General features: G+C 42.1%; 1 protein-coding gene across 1 annotated transcript in view; it reads right to left on the bottom strand.

Moving 5' to 3' along the window:
- MYO1E (myosin IE) overlaps positions 1 to 22,446 on the bottom strand; it is a 213,332-nt gene that overhangs the window by 82,586 nt on the left and 108,300 nt on the right. The window contains exons 5-9 of the mRNA XM_019441941.2: positions 15,754 to 15,841; positions 11,752 to 11,841; positions 7,493 to 7,624; positions 5,408 to 5,542; positions 3,870 to 4,002 (exon numbers count right to left, since the gene is read on the bottom strand). Coding sequence (XP_019297486.1) covers positions 3,870 to 4,002; positions 5,408 to 5,542; positions 7,493 to 7,624; positions 11,752 to 11,841; positions 15,754 to 15,841 — 578 coding nt within the window. The remainder of the gene's footprint in view (positions 1 to 3,869; positions 4,003 to 5,407; positions 5,543 to 7,492; positions 7,625 to 11,751; positions 11,842 to 15,753; positions 15,842 to 22,446) is intronic.

Raw genomic sequence — 22,446 nt, 5'->3', positions numbered from 1 at the left:
GTATTACTTGGCAATCAAAAAGAATGAAATCTTGCCATTTCCAAATACGTGGATGGAACTGGAGGGCATTATGCTAAGTGAAATTAGTCAGAGAAAGACAAAAATCATGACCACTCATATGATGACTTTAAGAGACAAAACAGATGAACATAAGGGAAGGGAAACAAAAATAATATAAAAACAGGGAGGGGGACAAAACAAAAAAGACTCTTAAATATGGAAAACAAACTGAGGGCTACTGGAGGGGTTGTGGAAGGGGGGGTGGGCTAAATGGGTAAGGGGCACTAAGGAATCTATTCCTGAAATCATTGTTGCACTATATGCTAACTAATTTGGGTATAAATTTTAAAAAATATAAAATAAAATTAAAAAAAAGAAATAAAAAAAAAAAGAATCTGGATGTGTCTTCCACTAAAGTGAAACTTACCTTCGCACAGAGCAAGGACATAAGATGTCCATAATAACTCAGACTGGACACGTGCAGTGTTGGTGTGAGAACCAAGAGACATTTACCGAAGTGACAAAGAAGAGGACTTTACTAAGGCGAAGCTACAATGTGGGTTATTATCACCATTGCCAGGCAGTTAGGCACATACGTGCATCACGTAATAAAGCGGATATTATTAGCAATGGCCCCTCACTGTTTATGGTAACCACGCAGTGAATACCTTGATACAATGAATAATTAGCCTCTATTTGTATATTCTGTAAATATGGGCTTTTCCCAAGCCCCTAACCATGCTAAAATAGGGACACAATTCAAATACTTGGTAAAAATGTTTACGCCCTTATCTCTATGATCTCAACTAAAGAAATACAACACTAGGGGCTAAGTCCTCGGGTCCTTATCTGAGACTGAAAAAGAGACATGCTAACTTCCATGTCTCCCACTGCTTCTATTAGAAGAAGACAGGAGTGACGGACCACAGGCACTTGAAAAACAAGGCATGGAATCTGGCCAAGAATCAGAGCCACAAGCTTAGGGAGAGGAAATCTAGTACTTGCTTTGAAAAAAATCCATGCCATGTTTTTCAAATACAAGCTTTTATGGCCTTGTATTTTCTTCAGAGGCCTGCCCTGGTGCTGAAATCACAGGGCTGCTCATATTGACTGCCTTTGGGCTGTGAATTTCCATGAGGGTGTGTGCAGGTGTGGCTGGAGAAGAGCGTCAGTGCAGAAGCTTGGAGGCTGTGGGGAGGGAAGGAGGGTGGAGGCATCGATTAATTTCAAAAAGCTGATAATAACCCCGGTAATGTTCATCAGAGTTAGGTAGAACATAAAAGAACCTGCTAGGAAGCAATGTTTCAACGCATTTTGATAATGAAAATAGAGTTCTCTTATTGCATTAAAGTGTAAAGCAAAGTTCGATTTAATTTTTCTGTTTACATCTAAAGTACAGAGAAGATAAACTAAAAAGATGTAGCAAAACAAAATTCCGTTTTACAAATACAAAAGAAATGGCAAGGTAAATGTGGTCTGTCTTTGGTGGTGAAGTTCTCTGCTCTCTCTTTTTTTCTATCCCAAGTTTTTATTTAAATTCCAGTTAGTTAATATACAGTGTAATATTAGTTTCAGGTGTCGAATTTAGTGATTACTGTGCTTTCTAATCCATTAGTAAAAGGAGCGGGGCTGTCCCTTAGTACTTCCGGTAGTTTTTACATAGTAATTTTTTTCTTTCAACAAAATTCAAAGGTGATTGTCTTTGAAGGAAGACTTGTTTCCAAAAGCATGTCATCTTACTATAGAGGTTATGACAGACACACATGTGCCTAAAGTGAGGTTTGTTTGACTTCTCAGCAGTGTACAGGTCTGACTCAGGAAATTCTATAGCTCCATTGGTCTAAGGTCAGGTTAACAGCAAAATCTGTCATCCCTGATGGCTGTTTTGCTTTATTAGGCAAGGAATCTTACCATTTTTTACTATAATAGCTGGAGAATGTCTGCTTTCTTCTGCTATAAGAACACGGGTAACACTTCCCTCTAAAAATTTATTCCATGAGATATACTCAAACATGAGTTATTCACTTTAATGTGTTCCTTCAGTACTGTAATAGCATCAGTTCTAAAACCACCTTCACACCCACCAACAGATGCCTGATTCAACAAAAGTATACATAGCCAAACAACCGAATACTATGCAGCTAAAAAGGATGAAGCTCCTTAATGGACAGAATAATCTTCAGGATATAATAAGTGAACAAGCAACTGTAGAACATTACGTTTAATGCTCCCATTAATGCACAAAAGTGAGAAGAAGAATGGCCGAGTACAGTTGCTCTGAAAGAAATACAAGAGACTGGAAACCATGGTCCCCTCAAGAGAAGGGAACAAGTGGATGAGCAGAAGGGTAGGTGAGAGCACTGTGCTGAGGTAATGACTCCTGTGAAGAAAGGTATACCAACTGAGCAGGAAACAAATTATCAGACGGAGGGCCCAATTCTTTGTTAGATCTCTTCGGTCTCAAGCACAGCCTTTCCTGATCTCTGTCACTCCACCACCTCCAATCAGGGCACATGTCAAGGCAGTTGGTTGCCAATCCTGGGCCTTGCCCAGTTGGCTGAGGAGGCTACTTCCTCCGGACATCAATGTGCAATGAACCACTTCTTGGCTCAAGCATACGGGGGCATGCTTGCTGTGACAGAGTGGTTTTGTTCTCCAGCATAAAGAAGTGATAAAAGAGTGTACTATCCAAGAAAGAGAAATTCAGTCTACTTCCCCAGCAACCACACTGTCAACGTTAAAAGGACAAGTGTTAATGACCCTCCTGGATACATATGCACATTTGTTAAATGTGATGGAAAACATACGTAAGTCTGGAAATATTGTTATTAGGTCCTGTTTCTAGACTTTATGCACACCCATATATTTACTGTTTTCTACCCCGCTCCCTTTCCTGGTCAACATGATTCATCTTTCTCTTTATCGGATAGACATCAGAAGTCAGCAGAACTTCCCTCTTTTATCACAAAAGAAAACAAAGATATAAAACAAGGACCTTATTTGGAATGGAAATAGCCTCCCTGCGTTGTCAGCAATGAGTGGGATACTATTTATTGCTAAGCATCTAAATTTATCTCCCTGGAAGAATGCTGAGAAAGGAAGAAATGTCCTCCTGGGTGGCTGACGGCTGTGTGGGTTCTGAGAGCCGCCTGGAGAGCCAGCTGATGCCTCAGAGGCTGAAGTCACCCAACACGGTGCTTGTGGCCAACTGTGGCATGCACAACAAATAACGTGTCTCTGCAGGAGGGACCGACTTCTCAAAGAGTAAACACGATCATTCAGGTCTTCAGGCTTCTGACTACCACAGAGGTGACCGTGAAAGATGATCTCAGGAATATCAACACAACAGCCAATGCCCCTGCCCCCTGCTTTTTTCCCCCTGTTTTCAGAATCCAATCTAAACCAACCCACAGGTGAGCTCAATCTGTGAGCTTTCCTTATTGACATATACCTGATCATTTGCTCTTTGGGACCTTTAGGTGGAGGTAGACCCTCAAGGCCAGTTATTAGGAGACAAATCTTTTGGATTATTTAGCTATTAACTCTAATCTTCATTAAAATCTCACTTTAGTTTTAAACCTAGATGTAAAATTCTGCCAGACTCCCCCAAGGGTGATGGTAAACTGAAACGGAAATGATCTCATGAACGGTCTACTGGTGTGGGACATGGTGAGGAGGGCAGGTGCACAGGAGAGGCCCAGACTCTCTTAAGCCCATTTGCTCTGTCTCAGCAGGACACAAGACTCCTCATCTTTTCCCTAAATCCTCGGCTGACACCTTAGCAAAAGGAAAACGGCAGGTAGCTTCTGACGGAAGCTAACTGATTGTTCACCCACATTCAACCGCCGTCCAATGCCGGAGCTACTCACACTCCTCACTCTCCACAGCCGCATAATTGCCAACTTCCTTGAAGCTGATGTTCCCCAGGTGGAGGACCCCTGCCACTATCTGTAGGACCAGCGTCTGCTCCTCGGCAAAGATCCCGATCACGTTCATCGCGTGCTGGGAGAGAAAAGAGAAATGATCCAGATGAGCTGGTCGCCAGCTTTGTAAGCATGTGATAAAGAAGCCAGAGCTGAGATTGAGTTGTGTAGAGTCACACGGGGCTTGGCTGGCAGTGGCAGCTGGAAGGCCTTGTAGGACACCGTCACTGACCGACACACTCACGTGAGAAATCTGAGTCGTGTTGGAAAGGTAGTTCTGTCTTTAGATCCAGTACATGATCCCCCGGGGGTAAGGGCAGGAGAGCTCCAGGAGCAAAGATACACACAGGGAGCAGCAGCTATACCCCACAGTCACCAACCTGTCCTTGTCTCCTGTGGAGCCCTTGATGCCACCCGCCTCTCTCCAAGGGCACCAATGTCCCCTTTCCAGCTACTCCAAGGAGACCTTGGAGACCTTTCGCCTCACCAGGAGGGCTGAGCATAGACTGTGCTTGCGAAAGGATCTTGATTATAAATCTCCAGCAAATCAAATAAAAGCGTTGTTAGGAAAGTTTTGTTTCTCAGGTTTGTTAAATTAAGTAAAAACAGCCAAAATGCCGAGACTTATTTATCGGAGTCCTAAGAGAACAATACGCTAGGACCAATGCAGGCCTCTCATCTGCATTTCTTCTCCCAGCTCCTTTAAGGTCATCTGGCCCCTTGATGCTGTCTTCATTCCTGCACCTGCTTGAGCAGGCTGCCTTCTCCAAACGGCTCCCCTCCAACTGCACACCGACTTGCCCTGTTGGGGTCCCCATCTTGCACCTGGGTCTGGGCTGAGGGATGGGCCTAGCAGAAAGCTGACTCAAAAGGCAGAGGTGGTGTGGTTCTTTGAGGTTCTTTTGGGTGAACACCCCAGCTCCAGAAAGTTCTAGATTGACTTATTAACTTGTTTCCCTGAAGATGTGACCCCTCAATGGTGTAGCTAATTTCATACTTCGTATCACAACATGCACCCAGAGTGAAGGACATGGAGTTAGAGGGTCGCCCTCTGATCGTTCAGTGCAGGGGTGAAGGGAGAGCACTGGACCAGCCCCTGAAGGTGTTGGAAAAGATCAGAAGGGTGGTCTTTGCTTCACCTGTCTGAGGAAACAGCTCAGCAACTGCATAAGCTCTAGGCAAACAGGGATGGTAAATCTATTACCTGCAACAGTGCTTACCAATTCATCAGAGCACCTGCCGGGGGAGGGGAATGAGGGATTCACGTTTTTTTATCCATTTCAACTTATTAAGTGGTCCTCTGGCACCTGGGCACATGGCTATCGAATGGTGCTTAAGCGTGTTTAAGGAAATGCAATGCTTATGGCAGAATGAGGTGGAAATTCCATGCTGCTCTTTGCTTGGTTCACCCTCCCTGCCCTTTCTACCACAGGCAACACTGGGTCCGGAGAGTCCATCCTGCCTGGCCCCGTGCCAGCACTTACCAGCGTTTCCTGAAATTCCCGCCTGTCGTCAATGTCATCCACCTGGTAGGACCCAGAGAGGTTCAGGTAGCAGTAGTAGTCCATGCTGGTGATGCCGAGGCTGTGTTTCTGCTCTTCCGAGGCGCCCTCGATGAGCTGGAGCAAGAGGAAGGGGGGGGGGGGTCTAGTGTGGCCCACCACCCAGAAGCACCAGAGGCAGCACTCCCGAGCCCAGGTAGTGTGCACTTTCTGACCCCGCCTTCTAAAATAATGGGTTTCAGGATAGCTGCTCCCCTTGCAGTAGCCCCAGATCATCTCTGCAAGTTCTAATTCTCAACTCTGGTAAGACCCGCAAGAGCTGAGAATTTCCCCTTGTCCAATAAAGAGAACCACAGTGCGGCGCTCGCGAGACCCTCAGAAGAGTGGAAGAGAAGCCAGATTGTAATTATTTCGTTCCTACTCAACTTGCTTATGGCTTTATAAAGTGCGGCTGCCCCTCTATGCTTCTCTCTGCAGGACGCAGAGAAAACAGCAGCCCCGAGTCCCGCTCCCTGCCATTCTGAGACCTCCTAACCAGTGCGCTGTCCCACAGCTTTCTGTTCCATCTCTGACCCTTGCCTTAGGTCTGAGCAAGACCCTCTTAAAGGGCTCCCATCTGTGGTGTGCTAGAAAAATATTCAATAATCAACTCTAGGGGAGAAAAATGGATGTGTAGTGTTTGCCGATTGTCATGGTGTGAATACTACCACGACTGATTTCAAACTCCCAAGAAAATACCACTGAAGGAGGAAGTGGGGAGAGAGGCACACGGCCCGTGCAAGCTGACTCCAGCAACTGCCAGCTCCAATCCTGCAGGATTTAGGAAAACAGAGATAGCCCAGCCACACTTCTGCATCTTGGTCAGGTTCCTCGACATGTCCTCTCAGCTCCACGCCCCGAGAGGATGGAACCTCACGTCATTACAGATAAGTTCTAGGTCACCCATAACATCAGGGTCCCTTAGCTTTCCTCCGTCTCCTCAAAAGAGCTTTGTGTCACCCCCTTCCTAGTTTTCCCCTTCTGTTTCTCCCCCCCATTCACACCACACTGCCCTTCATTTGCATCTTCACCCCCCCTTCTCAAGTCTCTTCCATCTACAGACACATGCTGCTCTTTGCCGTAAGCCTTTCCTTGCCTCTGAACTTCTGCAAGTCGCAGAATCTACTTCCTCATCACGCGCCAGCCACCTGGAAGAATGAAGTGCCATCATCTGAGACAGCTGTCGAATTGAAAAGACTGTGTTTGAGCTCCCAACACAGTTTAACTTCCTTCTAATCCAGCAATCTTCAAACGGTAACAAAGTAAAACTAACACAAAAAAGACCCGCAGGTCTTTCTTCGAAGAAGTTCTGAGCTGGGCCCCCAATGTATATGCTAATATATAAGCCCATACATAAAGAAATTGTTTTGGATATCATTATATTTCTTAAATACTTAAAAACATTTTTTTTTAAAGTAGTTGAATCTGAGGATTCCTGAAACCTTGGGACACAATCTAAAAGCACCCCGCACACTGCTTTAGCACCAGACTCTGTGGCCGTTCTGGGCACCCAAGTCAAAACTTCGTGACCTGGGATTAAAGATCCTTAGTCTTTCCTCTGACAGCTCCCCTCCGGGAGACTTCCACCCTTGCCACCTACCTGGTTGAGGCCCGGCCATCACCTCCATAGTTTTGTTCGGGCCATCTGACTTGCCCAAGCAGCCTCCCCACCGTGTTCCCCTATGTGCCCTTAATAACTCTCCTTAGCATCTCAGCCATAGCTCCCTGCATGAATTCCTGTCTGGCAAAGAACCCAGCACTCCTACTTTTGTTTTGAAGTGATATTAACACTGTCTTGAATATTTAACTTTTGGGAAATTTTTGTCATCTCTCCTCAAGAACTTACTCTCTTTGTGGGTAGGGACATTCTCATAATTTTTTGCACATTGACTTATACCTACTATAGTAATAAATACTCCTTGGTTTGACAGACTAGATTGTCTAAACCTGAGATCTGAGAGAAAAAAAAAATCTTTTTAATGTGCAGAAGGAATAAGAAAATAGGAAAGAAAAAAAATAAAGGAAAACCTGGTAAAATATGTGAAAACTCCTCTCTCCAGGATTCCTCATCACCACCCTGGATTTTTCCAGAAGGAAGTTGGAGATCTTTCCACCATCTGGTTCCCCACCTGGGCTGAACTGGATTTCAAAGTATTTTCCCTGTAAGAAAGTTGGGGATTTCCTTCAATGGTTGGTGAACAGAAACATGATGTTCCAAATAGGCTTTCAATACAGTATATAATTCAAGGAAATTCATTAATGAAAGATACGTTCTGAATGATTCCCAGTTCTGGTCTAGACTTCCTCACTTCTTCCTATCAGACAATAACCAGGGCTTTCGTCCAGTCACACGATTCTGTATTGAGAGAGAGAATCTATCGTTCCAGCCCGACTAAATAAGGATATGCTGAATTCCTTGCCCATTTTCCCCAGTGGGTGCTTGCCTGTGAAGCCGGAAGCGGTAAAGAATGGGACAGAAAATCTCAAGGTTCCCTTGATCTAACGAGAGCGAACTCTATCAGCCTCTTTCAGGGGAGGCAAATTTTCCCTCTGCCAGACTTATTTTCATGGCTTTGGGCAAAAGTCATCACTTCTACTTTTGGATCATCTAACATTCTTGTATAAAATAAAAACACTTGATTATAAATCAAGTTCTTTGCAGCTAGTTGCAGGTGTGGAGATTTTTGTTACTGTTGTTAATTATTTCCTTTTAAATTACTGCTGGTAGGGAACAAAGGAGAAGAAAGCCCTGGAATTTAGCCGGGTAAGGTGTCTAGATTGTCAAGTAAATGGCATTATTTTTCTCACTAGAATCTGGTTTCTCTCCCAACCTCAGAAAGGGCCAGGAGGGTAAATGCAAACGAAACAAAAGATGAGAAGGTGGGTGTGAGGGAGTGTGGTGTTAGGAGTCCCTAACAAGAGACCAAAAGTTCAGCCTAGAATCAAACCGGAGAGCATGCCCCGCCTAACTGCATTTAATATTTTTAAATGTTATTATTTTTAAAACACTGAATACGTTTAAATGTGTATGCTGGTTGAATCCACCCATTTCAGGGCTGGTTCCTGCCAGGTCACAAGTCTGGGACCAGAACCGTAAACGCATTAAAAACAAGAAAAGCGCCCTGTTTCCTGTTGCCTCCAGCATCCACTACCTGCTGTGTCCTGTGAAGTCACTTGACAATTCCAGGTATCAGAGAGACTACAAAACAAGGCCCTCTAACTGTCTATTTGTCTTATTCTGATGACTCCTCCCCCAGCCTCTCCCCCAAAGAAACACAAAAACAAACACTTAGAAACACCGGAAAGAGACAAGGCCACAAGCCACTGTGATCCCGAATCACCGTGGTTCCTGAGAAACGCTTGCTGAACAAGGTTCCCCGTTCTTCCTATTATGAGGACTATCCTTCACCGTCTTTTCCTTTGGGCATGTTTTAGAGGGATTACATCAGTGTTTGTTGGTGCACACCTGCATCGGGCTCTGTGCTGACAATCCGGAGCCTGGAGCCTGCTCCGGATTCTGTGTCTCCCTCTGTCTCTGCCCCCCTTCCCCACTCATGCTCTGTCTCTGTCTCTGTCTCTGTCTCTCTCAAAAATAAACATTTTAAAAAAGTGCAAGATGCTAGATGAATTAGTTTTGTTTGTTGTATTTTCGGTTCTGGCAGGTTGACCGATGTCCTTGATTAGAGTTGATCAACATCCCCAATTCAGGCCTAACTTAAGGAACAAAAGCCTCCCGACTTTGTGGGAGACACTGGAAAGAAGGGCAGGATACCATCCATGTAAGAGAAAGGCAAAGGAGTTTGGTACCATTTTTTAAAAGTTCCCTTAGGAGTCACAAAAAACACAAAAAACAAAACTAAGGAAGTATTTAAAGGAAGCTGAAGGAAGGGTGCGTGGGTGGCTCAGCTGGTTGAGCATCCGACTTCGACTCAGGTTATGATCTCACGGTTCATGGGTTCAAGCCCCACATCGGGCTCTGTGCTGACAGCTCAGAGCCTGGAGCCTGCTTCAGATTCTGTCTCCCTCTCTCTCTCTCTCTCTCTCTCTGCATCTCCCTGCTCATGCTCTCTTTCTCTCAAAAGTAAATATTTTACAAAAGTAATAATAAAATAAATAAAATGAAATAAAAATGGGACTGTATTATAAATTTTGTTCTATAACCTGTTTTTAAAAGTTAACAATATATTTTGGATATCTTTTTAAATAAATCATTCTTGGGGCACCTGGGTGGCTCAGTTGGTTGAGTGTCCGACTTTAGCTCAGGTCATGATCTCATGGTTCATGAGTTTGAGACCTGCGTTGGGCTCTGTGCTGACAGCTCAGAGCCTGGAGCCTGCTTCTGATTCTATGTCCCCATCTCTCTCTGCCCCAACCCTGTTTGTGCTCTGTCTCTGTCTTTCAAAAATGAATAAACATAAAAAAATATTTAAATAAATCATTGTTAACAAGAAACTTAGATATTATATCTTTAAAGTATTCTTAGGTCAAAGAAAACAAGCATTTTAAATTTTGATAAAAATTGCCAAACTGCTCTCATGGGAGAATATTTAGGCTTCAACCAATAGTGTCTTTTCACTAGGATTATCAATCTCCTTAATGTGTGCCCATCTGAGAGACAGAAAATGATATATGGTTTTAATTTACATTCCTTTCATTATTCATGGAAGCATCTTTTGATGCCCCATCAGACATTAATCTGTGTGTGTGTGTGTGCGTGTACTTGTGACAAAAAGCCACACTTACAAAGAAATGAGTATTTGGCCAGCATCTTTGATTTATGTAGATTTTATATCTTATCTCAACCATAGATTATGTCTGGCAGAAATTGCCCATCCATACTCTTTCTCATCTTTCCATCACGGTTCTACAAAATTTTATAATCAGAAAACTAATAAAGGCTGGATATTTTTGCTTTGTTTTGTTTTACAAAAAAATGACTGATGTATCCTTTTGTCCAAGGATAAAGTATAGTTTATATTGGGGAAAAAAATAAAAATATCGATGCAATTATTCTTTTCCTCTCGAAGGAAGGCAAAGAGTAGGGGATGGATAGCTAGAGAGTTAAAGTTGGTCAAGTGCATTTTTACAAGGCAGACGGAGACTGACAATTAGGAAAAAAAGGTCATGTGGAAAATTCATTCACATTTTTCTTCACATTTCATTATCTAGAAACTTCTTCAAGATAACACAACCTAGGCATTGAGCAGAAAAATTTGAGGGGTGAACAAATGAGTAAATAGTCTGAATAATATTGAACGGCAACGAAAGTGAGGGCAGTTCCGGCAGATATAACTCAGCAGGGAATTTAACAATCACTGCATGAGAACTTAGTAAGAATTCTCTTGGAAATAGAAGCTTCCTTCCAAAATAGAAGGGTGAAAAAGAAATTGTTTTTCTCCAAAATTCCCACTATTTATTTTAAAATGGTCCTGAATCGGCCTCACAGATGGCTCCTTAAATGCTTTACTGCCAGACATAATCTATGGTTGAGATAAGATATAAGATCTACATAAATCAAAGATGCTGGCCAAATACTCATTTCTTTGTAAGTGTGGCTTTTTGTCAAGGAGAGTATATTCATATTCATCCTTGCCAGCTTTCCAATTCACCCCTTCAGGAGACACTCAGGCAGAAAAATGTCTACATGGGCATTTGTGACAATGCATTTGGCTGGCATTTTCATTCTCTTGGGTAAGTGGACCAGTTAGGAGGCTGTCTGACAGGTCAATCCAGTTGCTTTTAGATGTTATCATGTTATATGAATATATCTAAAACAAATCACCAAGCTTCAAGGGGTGGGGAGACAGCTGGCTCACTCTGGCTGACAGAGAGGAGGAGGGTTCTCTCCAAGGTGCAAGATCGAAGTGTCTGCGCCTTTCCAGTTCACAGCCCAAGTTCCGTGAAGCAAAAGCAAGGCAATAAGACCTGCAAATCTAGTCGACTCACTTATTTGCCTGAGAAAGAAGGTCTTTTCTCCAAGGCACAAAGAAAACTCCTCCAGGACCCAAACTGACACTTTCATCAATTTTTATTTTCCCTAGTAAGGGAATTCAAGTTGAGAACTGTTTTCAAAAATTATCTTATATCCCGAGGCTCAAAAATAACCTCAGTTAAAGGGCAAATGGAAGCCTGACAGCACAGGCTGATAGAAAAGGAAGAAAGGATTGAAAAGGCAGCCTCCTGACGATATGTGAAAAGCTCCCATTTCCTTGGGGACGCCAGACTTAAATCGGGAATATCAACATCATCAATCAGGTGACATTTTCTGAAAAAGGGAAGAGACTTACAAATCGGCTGGAGTTGTTGTTCCGGACAGTCTTGGCATTCCCAAAGGCCTCCAGCAGCGGGTTGGACTGCAGGATAATGTCCTTGACATGCTGTCACAGCAAACAGGCCAGAGGTTAGGAAGGTGCAAGCACCAGCCACACAACATGTAGCCAAACTCCCTGAGGGCGTGGTTTCTGAAAGCAATGAGGTGAGGCCTCGAATCTACATGTTCCTGGGGTTTCTTGAGGATTTATGCTTTCTTCTCAACAGACCTCAACCAGCTTGTGTGCTCTTGTCTTCCAACTCCCTTGATGCATGATTCTCTGGAGCCAGGGAGCCACCAGTAAAACAGGATCTACAGATGTCCCGGGACTGGGTGTCCAAACTGGACGCTGTAGCTTGACCCTACACTCACAGGCATGGTGGCAGTCACAGCAGGAAGGAGAGGGAAGTAGGAAGGGGCATCTCCTTGCCACGCTGATCAGCCTTTACTGTCCTTCTCTCTCCCCCACCCAACTTCTCCACGTGCCTATTGCATGCCCATCTCCACCCTCTTCGTGGCAAGGGAGAGGTGGCTTAAGGGAAATGAAATAGTTTCTGCTCCCCAGGCAAGGTTGTGGGAACATAGTCTTGTGCTTCACCAAGGGATCTTGTTGAAAGGCAGATGCAGTTTCAGTAGGTCTGAGGCACAGCCTGAGAATCTGCATTCTTAACCAGCTACCTGGTGCTTCTGGTTTGGCCAGCAAGAAGCCACATTTCGAGCAACAAGGGCCAACGCTGGATTGTATGGAACAATTCCTGGCCTACTAGAGGGGGAGAATTTGGTTTTCAAACATCCCACTTCCGTGCCAGACTGAAAAGTGTGCAAAACACTCCATGGGCAAGACAGCTCAACAGATAGGAGTTGATGTTGGAGAGGTCTTTCAACAAGTGAGTCATTCCTTGTACTTCTAATTATTCACATGCTACGGTTAAACATGTTCCAGAAATAACAAGTCTTTGGTCTGCGCTCTTTAGCTACTGACTAATTTCAAGCCAAGAGCTCTGTATCATTGTCCTCATAGGAAAACAGGAAGAGAAAAGTCAACATTAAAAGTCTGCAGTCTGGTCGCTAGGTCGTGGTCTGCAGCAGATAGGACTAGATGAAGGGACAAACTACTAATTAACTATGTAACAGCTGAAGTGTTCCTTTGGCCTCCCACCTTAACATTCAGAGGAGGATCGAGAACAGGAATTTCACTAACTGGGACATGTCATTAGCAATGGCGCCAAAGGCAAATTCTGACTGGTTCCTCCATGGGGTCAAGTTCAAAGCTTAGAAACATCTTCCAAGCTTCCTACTCTCCTTTAACAACTCATGGATTTATACAAACGGTGCTTTCTTTGTAAAATTAATTTGGACTTTGTGGCTCTTCATTAATCTTTTATATCTGTTGTTTGATACAATTTATCAACACTCAGCTTCTCAAAGAGGTAGAACAAAACAAAGGCTCTTCCTTGTCTCTGCCCTTCTTTAATTACTGACTTTTATCCTCAGTTAAATGTCCTTATGCATGTATCGACACATCATCCATCCATTAAGATGTCCCACAGAATTTTGTGGCCTGGGGTCAGCATATTGGGGAAAAGACAAAGAACAAATTAATATAAAGGTGCAGACCACCCACAAAACAGCATCCCGAGTTTCTGTCTTCATGTCAACCTTCTGGGGCTAGGGTATGGTCACATGAATGGAGATAATCAAATGGCAACACACCATCCCAGGTCCTTGAATCGCATTGACTGTCCAATATGGAAGCCATGAGCCACATGTTGCATTAAGTTGCAAGAAGGCTAGTCCCAACTGAGATATTCAGTGTAGATTACACACTGGATTTCAAAGATTTAATATCAGAAAGAATGTAAAATATCTCATTAGGTTTTTGTTATAGATTATATGCTGAAATGGTAATGTTTGGGATATTTTAAATACAATATATTTTTAAAATTACTTTCATAGGCTTCTTTTTACCTTTTTAAAAATGTAAAAGTGCTTCATTTACAATGCAAATTTTAAATTAGGTATGTGATTTGTGCCATCTTGCCACTGGACAGGGCTACTCTACATCTGCTTTCATTCAGTGAAAGAGACCACTCTAAGACCCTTTCTCTCTGTGAAAGGAATGTTGGATGCTGCCATAAAAGCTTTCTGACCCACTGGGACATAACAGAGCTTCATTTAATTAGCAGACAGAACCATGGTAAAGAGAATTTTGATGTATCTTTTTAAAGTCTACAGGGGCGCCTGGGTGGCGCAGTCGGTTAAGCGTCCGACTTCAGCCAGGTCACGATCTCGCGGTCCGTGAGTTCGAGCCCCGCGTCAGGCTCTGGGCTGATGGCTCGGAGCCTGGAGCCTGTTTCCGATTCTGTGTCTCCCTCTCTCTCTGCCCCTCCCCCGTTCATGCTCTGTCTCTCTCTGTCCCAAAAATAAATTAAAAAAAACGTTGAAAAAAAAAAATTAAAGTCTACAGATGATTGCAGCAATAATATCACTTATTAAATGATGCTGATTTTTTTAATTTATTAAGTTAGCTAACATACAGTGTAGTCTTGGCTTCAGAAGTAGGTTCCAGTGATTCATCACTTACATATAACAATGATTCTAATTAAAAAATTAATCTTTATGGTGAAATCTACCTGGGAGCATGAGTTCTAATTTAAAAAAAAAAATGTTTCCAGCGGTCCGTGCCAGTGATGAGCACTATGGGTTTGGGCAGTCCCTGTGGACCCTCGCCTACCTTCTCTATCATCCATTGCCCATTCCTGCTGATTCTGATTCTGCTCCCATGATGAGTGAAACTAAAGACAGATGAAGCTGCATCTACCTTCTTCATACTGTACTCTCAAGTGTCCTGCTTCTCTGCCCATATCCAGTTCCCCTCCTTTTGTGTTTTTTTTTTTTTTCATTTCTCCTGTGTCCTCATTTTCTGGATCTCCCTGCTTTCCTAATGTTCCTCTCTGATCTTTCCTTCTTCCTTAGTCTTTCCCTCCCCCTTCTCTATTTTAAGATTTTTGTAAATTTCTTGAATTGAAAATGTAGTCACCTAGTTCAAACCATGAAAGTTTCAAAAGGATATTGGGGAGAGTGTGCCCTTCCCCCAGTCTCCCAGTTTCCCTCCCTGAAGAACTCATTATCAGCTTCTTATATATCCTTCCAGAAGTATGTTACACATATCCAAACAAATAGGGAAATATGTTCTCTTTTTCTTCTCAGATGGCAACACATGACACACAATGTTCTAAATCTTGCTTTTTGCAATATATCATTATCTTGGAGATCATTCCCTATCAGTCTATGAAGCTTCATTTTTAAGGCTGTCTCATAATTCTACTCTATTATGAGCCATGAATTATTTCACCAGTCTCCGACTAATGAACATTCAAATGGTTTCCAGTCTTTGACATTACTAAAAAATGCCATACCAAATAACTGCTATCATTTTGCATGTATTTCAGCACATCTAAAGGATACATTCTCTTAAGCAGAATTGATGAGTCAAAGGGCCCATACACATATAGCTGATAGATTTTGCTGAAACGCCCTCCACTAAGAGTATACGAGCTCATGATCCTACCACAATGTATAAGAAAGACTGTGTTCCTGTATTTTTACCAAGAGTGTTCAAAACACTACAAGATTTTTGCCATTCTGACAGTTAAATAGTTTTTGTGAAGTTTCAATTTGCACTGCCCTTATTATCCTGAGGGTGAGCATATTTCATATTTTCATGTTTTATGAGCTGTCTTTCACACCCGTTATTTCCCTTTTGGATTTTTGACCCTTTTTATTGATTTGCAAGAGCTCATTATATATTAGCTATCTCCATCCCATGTTATTTCTTTGCTGATTTCAAGGTTCTCGGTTATAGAACCTATGTCTTTTCTGTGGGGAAAAAAAAATTCTTGTTTTTTAAACAAGCCAGTGGAGACTTTCATATTTCACATAATACAGGGCTTCAAAACAGCCCCCATCACTAACTCACCTGGACTTTGGGACCTCCTCCAGATACTCTGGAGATGTAACTCATGATGTATTTGGCAGCCACTGTCTTCCCAGCACCACTTTCACCACTGAGCAAAGAAAGACAAAAATACCACCCGTGAAGGGGATCACAACCAGTTCCCTCCCCCAACAAAACAAAAACAAAAAAGAAAGCAAACATGAAGGAATTCAGTAATAAATGCACAATATTGGTTGAGAAAGACAAATCCCAGCAGGTTGCTCCCTGACTTGTCTGAGTGATATTAACATGTTTTGAGGACCCAGGTCTTGATAATGGCCATGTCCAGAATAGACGATCAGGCCTTCTAAATGCCTGTGAACAAAGAACATGCTTAGGAACACTTTGGGATATCAGAAGGATGGAATATTCCACAGAAATTACAACTGACATAAAGATTATAAACTTATGGAAAAAAGCACATAAAGTAATGTTAAGTGAAATAAATCAGATATACAAATGATATATGAACACATGAAAACACGTAAAGGAAAAAATACATAAGAAAAGACTAGAACTACTACAAAATATTAGCAGAGGTTTTGGTAAAGGAAAAGATACTGTGGAAGACTCCTTTCTCTCATTATTTTCCAAACTTTTGGTAATGCATATTATTACTTCTGTAATTAAAAAAAAAAAAAAAAAAAAAGGAAAACGTAGGCACTCTCAGGTTTCAAACGATGTGCCTTGAACTGATGCAAGCAACTTTATTTTAGAAGTTCTAAAATTAAACAATGAGGCAATATTAATCACATCCTGCATAACAAAGACTACCTTCCGTTTTGGTGGCCTTACTGCATGGGGAAACCCTTTTGTTAACAGTGTATAGTCTGCTCTTGAAAATACCCGTTCTTCCTTCAAAATCCCCTCGAATTGATGATGACCTCAACTCAAAACCCGCTGAAGTCAGTCAGATTTCTCCTCTCTCTATTGGTTGCCTCTGTGTTACCATGATAGAATTAATTAACGGAGGGCAGATCATGTAAAATAATGGTGAAGGCTAGTATGAGAACTTCAAGCTGCTAAGAGTTCAGGAGACACTATTTTTGTTTGTTCTTGGTGATCAAGAATTTCGGGGTACAGAGCAAATGTTTGTCTATGAACACCCAACCTCAAGAACTATTATCAATTGCCCGGTTACTCAAGAAAAGGGGCAATGTCCGCTTAGGGTCCATCCAAGCTAGGTGACCCCTTACCTTCAAAAAGAAACTGAAATTTGGAAATAATTGGATATATTGAAACAAAACAAACACAAAGAGGATTAAGGTAGCCATCAGAGGAAAATTCAGAAGTCAGTTGAATTTCCATACATGTTTAATTAGAGAGATTATAGGGAAGAATGCGGGAACTCTTCGAGGGTCTCTAAAGGTCTGAACCCACCAATACAACTCCCACCATTCACCATCCCAGTACTCAGTTCCCGGCTTGCAGGTCACATGATGAGGGAAACCAAACTGAAATTCCCTAAGGTGTGGCGGCAGGTAGAAAACCAGAAAGTCTGGGATGAAACGTCACGCTGTTTGCAGAGGACATGCTTACTCGCAGGCACAAGGAGGGGTAGTAAATATTTCAGTTTCAACAAGAAAATGATCTGTTTCAATGGTCCACGTAATCAAATGATTTACATGCTAGATCCAGGGTCAAATCATGCACTCTTTCTCATCTGAAGCATACGTTTTGTCAACGAACGAAACTCCATTTTATAATGTTGCAAATAATGTGAACATTCAAGGATATTGTAAAGCCCAAGAGAGCAAAGGTACAACCACCCAATCTAATACAACACAGACATTTAAAATAATTAGAGGGGCTCCTGGGTGGCTCAGTCAGTTAAGCATCTGACTTCAACTTAGGCTTGAGTCATGATCTCACAGTTCATGAGTTCGAGCCCCAGGTCAGGCCCTGTGCTGACAGCTTCAGATTCTGTGTCTCACTCTCATTCTGCCCCTCTGCCATTCATGCTCTGTCTCTGTTTGTTTGTTTGTTTCTTTCTTTCTTTCTTTCTTCCTTTCTTTCTCTCTCTCTCTCTCTCTCTCTCTCTCTCTCTCTCCCTCCCTCCCTCTCTCAAAAATAAAAAATAAACATAAAAAATTAAAAAAAAGAAAAAGAAACATTTCTGACTTATTGAAGGGCTGGTATGTAGATGACTCTTTTTTCTTTTGATGTGATTTCTCTCAATTCTTAAAAGTTTCGAGACAGGTAATTACCTATATATTCCAGATATTTAAAAACAGCATTTCTAGAAAAAGGGGAACCACACACCACAGTGATAATCAACATTGATCAATTTCTTTAGATTATTCTTCAAGTTCCCTTATCAGGATGAGTAAACATATTTTCATATTTAGAATTCCTTGAAGAAAGTTGTGTGTGTGTGTGTGTGTGTGTGTGTAAGAAAGAAAAGGAAAAATGAAATCTGAGCAGAATTATGAAATCAAAGTATAGTGATTCCCCCATTGTGTCTTTGATTATTAGTGAAATCAGACATGAACTATTTTATCTCTTTTGTTGGAAGCAAAAGAACAGAATAATACTGGAACGTAATTCATTTCACATATTAAGATAAATAAGCCAGATCCAATAATAGAACTTCTACTTTCTAAAAATTGTGATATTTTTCAGAAGCTTTAAAATAATTAGTTCTGGGGGCGCCTGGGTGGCTCAGTCGGTTGGGCGTCTGACTTTGGCTCAGGTCATGATCTCGCAGTCTGTGAGTTAGAGCCCCGCCTCGGGCTCTGTGCTGACAGCTCAGAGCCTGGAGCCTGTTTCAGATTCTGTGTCTCCCTCTCTCTGACCCTCCCCATTCATGCTCTGTCTCTCTCTGTCTCAAAAATAAATAAACGTTAAAAAAAAATTTTAACTAATTAGTTCTGGCTTAATATTGACTGGAATTTTCATTTCTTGGTTTCCATTTATAAACACTTAAAAAACGTTTTATTGATCAGAGGCTGGTAATTTGCTCAGAATATGGTACAATAACGGAATGCTACATAATTATTTGAAGCTTAAAATATATACAACCATAATTATACTGGCCCTTTGGGATGGGAAAATATCATTTCTTCCCCTGGACTAAAACCCAAGTTAAAAGAAAGTATCAGACACTATACAGCATATCCAAAATTATTTGCTTTGCATCTCACAGCAGTTGGGAAATTTGCTCTGCTTACAGTTATAGGCAGTCTTTCTTAATTTAATTGCTTTCACTTGACTTCTAAAGTGGACAAAAAAAAAAATACTCTAGAACTGTATGTGCTTTAAATTAGAAAAATGCCCCATTGGTCCCTAAATCCAGCAGCCAACGAGAATCCTGAAAGTACTTTTATTTCTTTTTTAAAATTTTGTTAAAATTTTATTTAGAGAGAGGGAGCAAGTGGGGAAAAGGGGCAGAGAGAGAGAGAGAGAGAGAGAAAGAGAGTCCCAAGCGGGTTCCACGCTGATGCGGAGCTTGATCCCACAACGCTGGGATCATACCTGAGCCAAAATTAAGAGTTGGACACTCAACTGACTGAGCCACCCAGGCACCCCTCACTGAGCTTTTAAAATGCTTATGTTTGGGCTCCACTTCTGACCCACTGCATCCCAGTCTCCAAGGACAGTGCCTAGAAATAAGATTTTTAACTAACTCCCTAGTTCTTATATAGCTGGCTGTGAACCAGTCAAACAAATTTAGAACAAAGTCAAGACAGACTTCATAGGAAATATCAATTTAAATAGGAAATAATGTTGTGTGCATTAGCTATAGAAATAGAAACATATGCTAAAATTTCAAAGAAATGGAAAGAATGTTCTGGGGATAAAAAAGCTATTTACAATGGTATATTAATAATTGGATTCAAGGACCATAATTGCGTTTTGAAGTCTAAAAGTTATTCCTCACTTAAAAATCAATAGTGTTTTTGGGGCATCTAGGTGGCTCAGTCAGTTAAGAGTCCAACTTTGACTCAAGTCATGATCTCACGGTTCATGGGTTTGGGCCCCACATTGAGCTCTGTGCTGACAGCCTGAAGCCTGGAGCCTGCTTTGGATTCTGTGTCTCCCTCTCTCTCTGCCCCTCCCCCATTTGCATTCTGTCTACCTCTCAAAAATAAACATTAAAAAAAATTAAAAAGATCAATAGTGTTTTCAATTCACTTCAACTTACTCCAGCCAATGTGAAAACATTTCAGTCATATTTTTTGAGCAGATATCCCATAGCATAAGGAGAGTCAATCATTTGGAAGATTCGCCCATCTATTCCTATCTCTCCCTTCCTAGTCTCAAAATATCTCAGGGTGCCTGGGTGGCTCAGTCAGTTGAGTGTCCAACTCTTGATTTTGGCTCAGGTCATGATCCCAGGGTCATGGGATCGAGTCCCAAGTCAGGCTCTGCACTGACAGAATGGAGCCTTCTTGGGATTCTCTGTCTCTCTGTCTCTCTCTCTGCCCCTCCCCCCCAATAAATCAATAAACTTAAAAAAAAAAAGATCAGCAAGGGGCTTTAAAACATACGAGCACAGAACAGACTTACTCTCTGACTGAAGCAGGAACACTGAAATAAAACTAAACATGGGATCATCCTCCGTACATTCTTTAATATTATGTATGCCCAGCAGTGTGCCACCTGCAGCCAGCTCGCACACCCCAGCGGTGCTCAGCACAGTTGGGAAGTGCTGCAGTCGTTAATGGGAAGCACGTGTGGAGCATGGAGGCTGAACTGGAAGGAGACAGCCAGGCTCAAAGGGTGTGCAGGGGCCAGGCGAAGGAGATGAAGGGGTGTCAAGAGACGGAAGGGAGTAAACTCCTGCCCTATTAGAAGTACAACTGGTAGGGGCGCCTGGGTGGCTCAGTCGGTTAAGCGTCCGACTTCAGCTCAGGTCACGATCTCGTGGTCCATGAGTTCGAGCCCCGCGTCGGGCTCTGGGCTGATGGCTCAGAGCCTGGAGCCTGCTTCCGATTCTGTGTCTCCCTCTCTCTCTGCCCCTCCCCCGTTCATGCTCTGTCTCTCTCTGTCTCAAAAATAAATAAACGTTAAAAAAAAAATTAAAAAAAAAAAAAAGAAGTACAACTGGTAGAATTTAGCAAGGGATGGAGTATGGCAGAAGATGGATAAGAAGGAATCAAGAGTGACATCTCAGTTTGGGGGCTCAGGAGCTGGTGGATGCCATATCACTAAGATAAGAGTTTAAATAACCCCCAGGCCAGGGATGCGAAATCATGTGGTCGTAGGAGCCCAGAGACTAAGGATGCAGAGTAGTGAAGGGCATTTGAGGGGCCCCCTAGAGGTGAGGGCCAGTGGGCTTGGTGGGCCGGGACTCAGAGCCGTGGGGGTGGTGGTGAGGGGAGCATAGAGATGATGAATGGAAGAGATGGCCGGTGATCAGGGGACTAATCAGATTGAGCAAACAAATTAGATTGAGCAATTGATGAATACATTGAAAATAAGGCAAAACAAGACTCTGATTGTCAGAGAAAGTATTAATAGATTTGAAAAGAGTAAAGATCCCGAGGGGTTGGATTGGTATTAAAGGCATCCATTTTGGCACGCCTGGGTGGCTCAGTGGGTTAAGCGTCTGACTCTAGATTTTAGCTCAGGTCATGATCTCATGGTTCGTGAGTTTGAGCCCTGCGTTGGGATTCTTTCTCTCTCTCTCTCTCTCTCTCTCTCTCTCTCTCTCTCTCTCTCTCCCTTTCTCTCTGCCCTCTTCTCATTCTCTCTCTCTCTCAAAATAAATAAGCATAAAAAGGAAGGCATCCATTTTAACTGTTGGAATGAAAAGTATCAGTACATACACACACAGAAATAGTCATAAGTATGTGAGTGGTGTGTGTGGTATATATATTAATTATATATATAATTATAAATATATATATTATATGTATATATGTGTATCTATATACATATATATACATAATATATATATACATATATATGTATTATATGTACATATGTATTACATATATATGTATACATATGTACATATAATACATATATATACATATATATATAATATATATATACACATATATATATATATATATTATAATAAACGAATTAAAGGGAAGAAATGGCCAGTTCCAGGGCTGGCCCAGGGAAAACGCAAGCTGAGCCTGGAACACGTCACTGTGTCAATGAGTAAAAAAGTACAGAGACTGATGTGGACACGTCAAGCACACAAGAGCCAGTATGAAAGGGTTTGCACGTATCGAGATATTGATAATATTGGATGATGTACAGTCCATACATGGTTTGATGAGGAGCAGGGTGCTGCCATAATCTCGGAATATGCCCACAAAACGCTAACATGTCTTAAAAGAAAATACTGTAAACTTAATCAGAAGAAACATTGTAGACATGTATAGGCCCAACCAGCTGATCAAGAGCACAGTGTTGATTTGAAGCCCTGCTCAGCAGGAATGACCTGAGTCTGGTCAGAAGGAATCACCAGACAGATCCAAGCTGAGGGCATCCTACCAAATTAAATGCCTGAACTCTTATTTAAAACTACAAAGAGCAGAAACATTGACAGGTATTGAGTAAACCCCACAATGTGTCACCTGCAATCTGAGGAAATGTTCCAAAATGACAGTCTGAAGAGATACTGTATTCCTGGAAAGACGCCTGGAGGAAAAGGGAAAGTGAGATACCTGAAGAACTGGAAACATGTAAATGGGGCCTATGGGTTAGGTAGCACTG

The sequence above is a fragment of the Panthera pardus genome, unplaced genomic scaffold (genome assembly GCF_024362965.1).
Source record: "Panthera pardus isolate Hobbes unplaced genomic scaffold, ASM2436296v1 HiC_scaffold_24, whole genome shotgun sequence".
Taxonomy (NCBI): domain Eukaryota; kingdom Metazoa; phylum Chordata; class Mammalia; order Carnivora; family Felidae; genus Panthera; species Panthera pardus.
The sequence above is the reverse complement of the archived record's forward strand: the minus strand, read 5'-3'. Positions and strand labels throughout refer to the sequence as shown.